General features: G+C 43.6%; 1 protein-coding gene across 1 annotated transcript in view; it reads right to left on the bottom strand.

Moving 5' to 3' along the window:
• Positions 1–6,336, bottom strand: part of PTGR1 (prostaglandin reductase 1) — a 39,497-nt gene that overhangs the window by 25,214 nt on the left and 7,947 nt on the right. Inside the window, exon 5 of the mRNA XM_008583904.1 lies at positions 5,141–5,308. Within this exon, the coding sequence (XP_008582126.1) occupies positions 5,141–5,308 (168 nt within the window). The remainder of the gene's footprint in view (positions 1–5,140; positions 5,309–6,336) is intronic.

The raw sequence follows: 6,336 nt of genomic DNA, 5'->3' as shown, positions 1-6,336 counted from the left end.
GCCATGGGTCTAAGTGGAAGATAAACCATATAGGAAATGAATATTTCCAGCCACTACTGGTTCACCTCCTCCTTCTCTACTCCCAGATAGGAATAAAGAAGATGTGAACTAGAGAGGAAATGGAGAGTTGGCTGGAAAGGGGCTGCATCCTGTCCATGCCCAGGTCAAGTCTCAGGGGTAAAAGAAGATAGATCCCCCTTAAGTTTTGGGGACCCAAGAATAGAGAGCTTGTGCCTCATTCTCATGGAAGTCCTAGGGAGCCGATGAGCCTCATGGGGAAAGCCTCCACATTATCACGGTGCCATAGCCACAGGGTAGATATAATGCTATGATATGGCCAGGCATGAGAGAGTTAGAGAGAGCTTCTTGGGTTTTCTATGGCTCCAAAGCAGTATGGAAGAACTTCCGAAATTTCCCTTTATTACCCTAAGTGGGATGTCAAAGTCACCTTGCAGGGAAAGAACTACTGGGCCTATAAATACGCAGCACAGCCAGTACTAACGGGGACCGATTGGGTGAAGGCACCACCATAGCTCAGTGGACTGCCAGCTTGGGATGTGGTTGAAGACTCAATGGGGAAAGTTACACTCTGAGCAGGAGACCAGCATAAGACCAATAGAGATCAAGATCAAGAAGCTGTTGTCCCCCATCTACCAACACTGAACTTGTATTAGCCCTTGGAGCGTTGCATCAATCCTAGGGAGAAGAAAAAGAAAATCCTGAGTTTTAAACCTGAAATGATGTGAGAAGTCACTGAATTTAACTGAGGTTATTTTTTACTACACCAACTAAAATGAGGGCTTGAGATAGAAATGAAGCTTAGTAAGAGGAAAATTTGAAGTTACATTTTTGCATCTCTGAGTCTAAGCCAATGAAACCTATACCCATTATTGTTGCTTTGCCCCCCACGTATTTGTCACCCCACTTCCCTTGGGTGACAGAGCCACAAAGGATTACTCAAAGCCTATCTCTTCTGAGCAGTAAGAAGCTCCGAAGTGGTTAACTTCCCTGGAACCCTCAAGCAAGAGGCATCCCTTCCTTGGGAAATTAACCCTGAATTGGGGTTTCCTTCCTGCATTTATTCTTCAGCCCAGGAAGTTACAGCAAGAGACACAGGTGGGATTACAGTTTAACAATATAGGCTGGTAACTTTCAGTGAAACAAGTGAGAGGACATTCCAGTAAGGCAATTGAGTGATCCATTAACAAAAACTTGATCTTAGCAAACATTCCTTCTCCTTCCAGCACCTTCCCAGTATCTATACATATCAGTCAGTAACTAGTCTGTCTTTGAGCCAGCAACCTTGCTGTTTTACAAATCTTTATCTTACACCAGAGACTTTATAGCCTGAGGAAAATTTCCTGTCCTTTGCAAGGTCAATATTTGAAACTGCAAGGCTTTGGAAAACCAGGCCCTGTGAAGTACATTTGCTTTAAGAATCCTCTACACATTATGGTGATTGTTAAGCCACTTGCAAACTTTCAGACAAATTCATGTAAAGTTATTTCTATGTAAAACATAACTTCAGTTCACTCGCCCTCCGACTATAGTTGGAGCCCATGAGAGTTGGGCATTGAAGGGAAGTCAGTCACAGATACAGGCAGTACTTGTTCTGAGGATCCAAATATATAATACTCCCTTACCCTGCTGTTTTTCAAAAGATGGACGCAGCACCACCTGCCTTAGAGTCAGATGAGTGTTTGTTAAAAAATTAGATTCTCGAGCCTCACCCCAGATCCACCGATTCAGAAAGACTGGGACATGGAAATCTGAATTTTAATAAGTATCTAGGTGATTCTTATGAATGCTAGCAGCTGAGAATGACTGCCTTAATAAATGATGATACCAGAGTTCTTTAGGCAAGGTAGCCTAATCCTGAGTGAGAGAGAATGTACATTTTCCGATTTTGTTATTCTATCCACAACAACCAGCATTTACCTTCTAGGTATTTCCAGAGTCTGCTTTCAATTAGACATATTGACCTAAGATACACAAGGCCTTTCCCAAACATTACCTCCTTTTAAAAATAAAATGGAGATAAGATGAAGAAGCCAACAGTACAGAAATCCTAGAGGAAAAATTAAAGGTGCACTTTGGACTAAGGGAACTTAGTAGAATCAACAGCTTGGAGAGCAAAACACGTGAGCTCCTCCAACTTAATTGAACGAAATGATGCAATTCTTTGGGCAAATGTTAAACCTGTGAAGCCTGGGTTGCTGAAAGACACCTTAGATTTCAAAGTTCAACTTTCTTTTTTTTTTGGCAGCAGGCCAGTACAGGAATCTGAACCCTTGACCTTCATGTTATAACACTGCACTGTAACCAGCTGAGCTAACAGGCCAGACCTGAAGTCCAACTTCTTTTAGAGTCTATAGCAGAAGTCCCAGCATCCTTAAAAGGTGGCCCATTCCATTGGTAAGTGACTCGTAATGGCAGGAAGTCTCAAAGAATGGGTGATGTGTTGCTAGAGGATGCTTAGAAACAGGCATGGTACAATTCTTCCCCACAGTCACTGAGAACCATTGGTATAAAGCTGATTGTTTAGAGTAAAAGGTGCATTCCTTAGGGACTTGGAACAGATGAATCAGAAATATACATGAATGAATAAATCACCTTCTCTTTTATTAGTCAGGATCTCCTAATATTTTACAAATAACTATCTCCCCAACTAAGTCACAGGAGACTTGCTCTCAGGATTCCTCATGTCTCCCTTCACCTCTACTCTCCCATATCTGAGTCACAATCCAGAGAGAGGCATGGGTGGGTAACAAGGTGAGAAGAAGTGCCCTCACCAGCACAAGGTGCAGGGCAGGCAGCCAAGACCAGGAAGTGCTGTGAATCTGTTTAGTGCCCACTGGGTGAACGTAGGAAGATATTAAGCAGCTTCTAATTTCACAATAATAATGTCTCTTGGCAGTGGCAATTCTGAGGTGATCAAATTCTAAGTGGCTTATGAACTTGGGGTGTATGGGAGTTGTTTTCATTAGAGGCTGATTATTTGCAGGGATGTATTTCCATTTCATTCTTCGGAAGTCCTTCAAAGTATAAAAAAGGAAGAGGAAAGGAGTATGGGAAGAAAGAAGGAAGGAAAAAAAAGGATTACGCAACTTAGACAAAGGAAATACATTCCAGGCTTGGAAAGTTTTAGGGACCCCAAAGGCAATGACCTTGCTTCTCCAGGGCATAAGAGGAAACCTGAAGTCTAAAGTTCAGTTGGGAACTGGAGAGTACAGGATGAACTGACCAGAGCCTTCCTGAGCGATAAGGCCATGAGAAGTTTGAATGTTTTAAATGTGTACCAAGCTGAGTGACTGTACAACCACACTTATGATTCATCTCAATATTTAAACTTCTGATCACCTTACTTCTCAGGAAGCTCAGATGTGTACAGAGAAAGGTGGAGAAGGAGAGATAGTAGGACTCTAGAGAGACTGTGGCTGGCCAGTTAGCACAGTTGGTAAGAGTGCAGCCTTATAAAACTAAGGTCGTGGGCTTGGATCCCTGGCCAGCCACCAAAAAAAAAAGAGTGACAAGGGAAGCCAAGAGCCTCCCAGGGACAGGAGAGGCTGGTTCCTTTGTTACTACTTGTCTGCTACTTNATTCTTCGGAAGTCCTTCCAAGTATAAAAAAGGAAGAGCACAGGAGTATGGGAAGAAAGAAGGAAGGAAAAAAAAGGATTATGCAACTTAGACAAAGGAAATACATTCCAGGGTTGGAAAGTTTTAGGGACCCCAAAGGCAATGACCTTGCTTCTCCAGGGCATAAGAGGAAACCTGAAGTCTAAAGTTCAGTTGGGAACTGGAGAGTACAGGATGAACTGACCAGAGCCTTCCTGAGCGATAAGGCCATGAGAAGTTTGAATGTTTTAAATGTGTACCAAGCTGAGTGACTGTACAACCACACTTATGATTCATCTCAATATTTAAACTTCTGATCACCTTACTTCTCAGGAAGCTCAGATGTGTACAGAGAAAGGTGGAGAAGGAGAGATAGTAGGACTCTAGAGAGACTGTGGCTGGCCAGTTAGCACAGTTGGTAAGAGTGCAGCCTTATAAAACTAAGGTCGTGGGCTTGGATCCCTGGCCAGCCACCAAAAAAAAAAGAGTGACAAGGGAAGCCAAGAGCCTCCCAGGGACAGGAGAGGCTGGTTCCTTTGTTACTACTTGTCTGCTACTTGGGAGGGAACATGGCCTGTGTTGCTGCTTCTTACTGTCTCTTTCTCTTTGTACCTGAGGGTCTCTGACCTGATTTTTCCCCTTTCTTTCAGCCCTAGGCTAACTCTAGCCCACCATTCTTCCCTTCTATTTACTTTTTTTTTTTTTCCTTTTTGTCTTTTTTTGTGACCGGCAACGGGATCGCAACCCTCGGTGTCACACCTGCACCGTGCTCAACCAGTCAGCGGACCAGTCTCTATATGGGATCCGAACCCTCGGCGGGAGTGCCACCGCGCTCCCAAGCGCTGCACTCTACCGAGTGCGCCACCGGGCCGGCCCGTACTATATTGTTTTGAAATATGTATACATTGTGGAATGGTTACAATGAGCTAATTAACATATGTGTTACCTCAGTGGTTATCATTTTTGTAGTGTGAACACTCAAAATCTACCGTCTTAGCAATTTTCAAGTATACAATATATTGTTATTAACTACAACAACCATCTTGTACAATACAACTCTTGCACTTATTCGTCCTATCTGACATTTTGTATCCTTTGACCAACACTCCCCGGTCCCCTCCCCGTCGCGAGTCCCCGATAACCGTCACTCTACTCTCTGCTTCTATGAGTTCAACTTTTAGATTCCACATAAAAGTGAGATCATGTGGTATTTGTTTTTCTATGCCAGGCTTATTTTACCCACCGTAATGTCCTCCACGTTCATCCATGTTGTCACAAACACAGGATTTCCTTCTTTTTTAAGGCTCAATACTATTCCATTGTGTATATATACCACTTTTTTTAAAAATCCATTCATCCGTTGATGGACACTTTGGTTGATCTTCTTCCCTTCTGAGTCCTACCATCCCCTCTAATAAGCCCCTGAGCCTATAATGCCTCAAGTCTCTCCTTGTCGTCCAAACCATTTTAGAAAACCAGAGTGACAGGCATTCAAACAGGTGAAATATACCCATGAAACTCACCCTGGCATCCCAACTGTCCCCAGAGCCAAAGACAGTGGTAACGTATCTGGCCACTCTGCAGGCAGCTTTTCCAGTTCTTTCCCATCAGAAATGGAGTGCGTTGTCCAGCCTTGAAAAGCCAGTACAATACTTCCTGTCGGAAAGGCTGAGTTTTTACTTTCCACAACTCTGAAAGATAAAGCACAGGAAGCATGTGACACTCTTCCCTTTCAAGGGAGTCAGGATGCTGTGTGGTTAGTGTCCACAAAAGGGCACTGAGGCTGATATCCCATGACGGACACCCTACCCCACCTCTCCATCTTAATTCTGAGCCACTGGATTGGGGCCGTCAGAGAAAAGAGCCCTCTCTACCGGTCTGGGGTCCGCCTCTGCTCTCACTCGCTTCCCTTCTTTTTAAGCAAGAGACCTCCGTCCTCTGCCTCAACATGACATGAGCCTCTTCGCTTCCTCAGCAGCCACCCTCTATCCTTTAGCCCCCCTCTCTCCTGTCCCTTTTCACGTAAGCACCCTCAGGTCTGCCATTCTGTAATCCTGTCCTCTCCCCTCCTCCTCCCTTCTCCTCCTCCCTTCTCCTCCTCCCTGCACAGCTGAACTTATCCCTCCCCATTCACTCGGCAGGGAACACGCTGCGACCTGCCTGCCACCCCCACTGTGGCACTAAGGTCATAACCACCTCCTGATTGCAAAATCCACTGGATATTCTTTAATCATTATCCGATTCGACCTTCGTACACTGTCCGACACTGTAGGCCACCCAAAACTCTTCCCCTGCTGCTTTCCAGGAAACTGATCTCTGCGGGCTTTTCGCCTTCCCTGTCCAAGCTCCCCTGTTCTGTCCCATTTACTGATTCCCTTTGTCTCATCTTCTCCTACTCTTACCCTTCTTTATTGTCTTCCCCACAGATCATAAAGTGATATAACCCGTTTATTCTAGAAAATTTAAAACATGTATAATAAAAAAACCAGTTCTAATCCAACAATACAAAGATAGCTACTAATATGTGCGGTATTTGATGGCAATCTTAATGATATACTTTAAAATGTATATGAGGGCACTTCAAAAGTTCATGGAAAGATTTGTATTATCTTTCAATTCTATTTTTCCATGGACTTTTTGAAGTACCCTTTTATTATATGTACTTACATAATGAAGTAATTTTATATGTTTTGTAACCTAATTTTTCTTTCATTATACT

Source organism: Galeopterus variegatus, unplaced genomic scaffold (genome assembly GCF_000696425.1).
Source record: "Galeopterus variegatus unplaced genomic scaffold, G_variegatus-3.0.2 Scaffold3077, whole genome shotgun sequence".
NCBI lineage: Eukaryota > Metazoa > Chordata > Mammalia > Dermoptera > Cynocephalidae > Galeopterus > Galeopterus variegatus.
The sequence above is the reverse complement of the archived record's forward strand: the minus strand, read 5'-3'. Positions and strand labels throughout refer to the sequence as shown.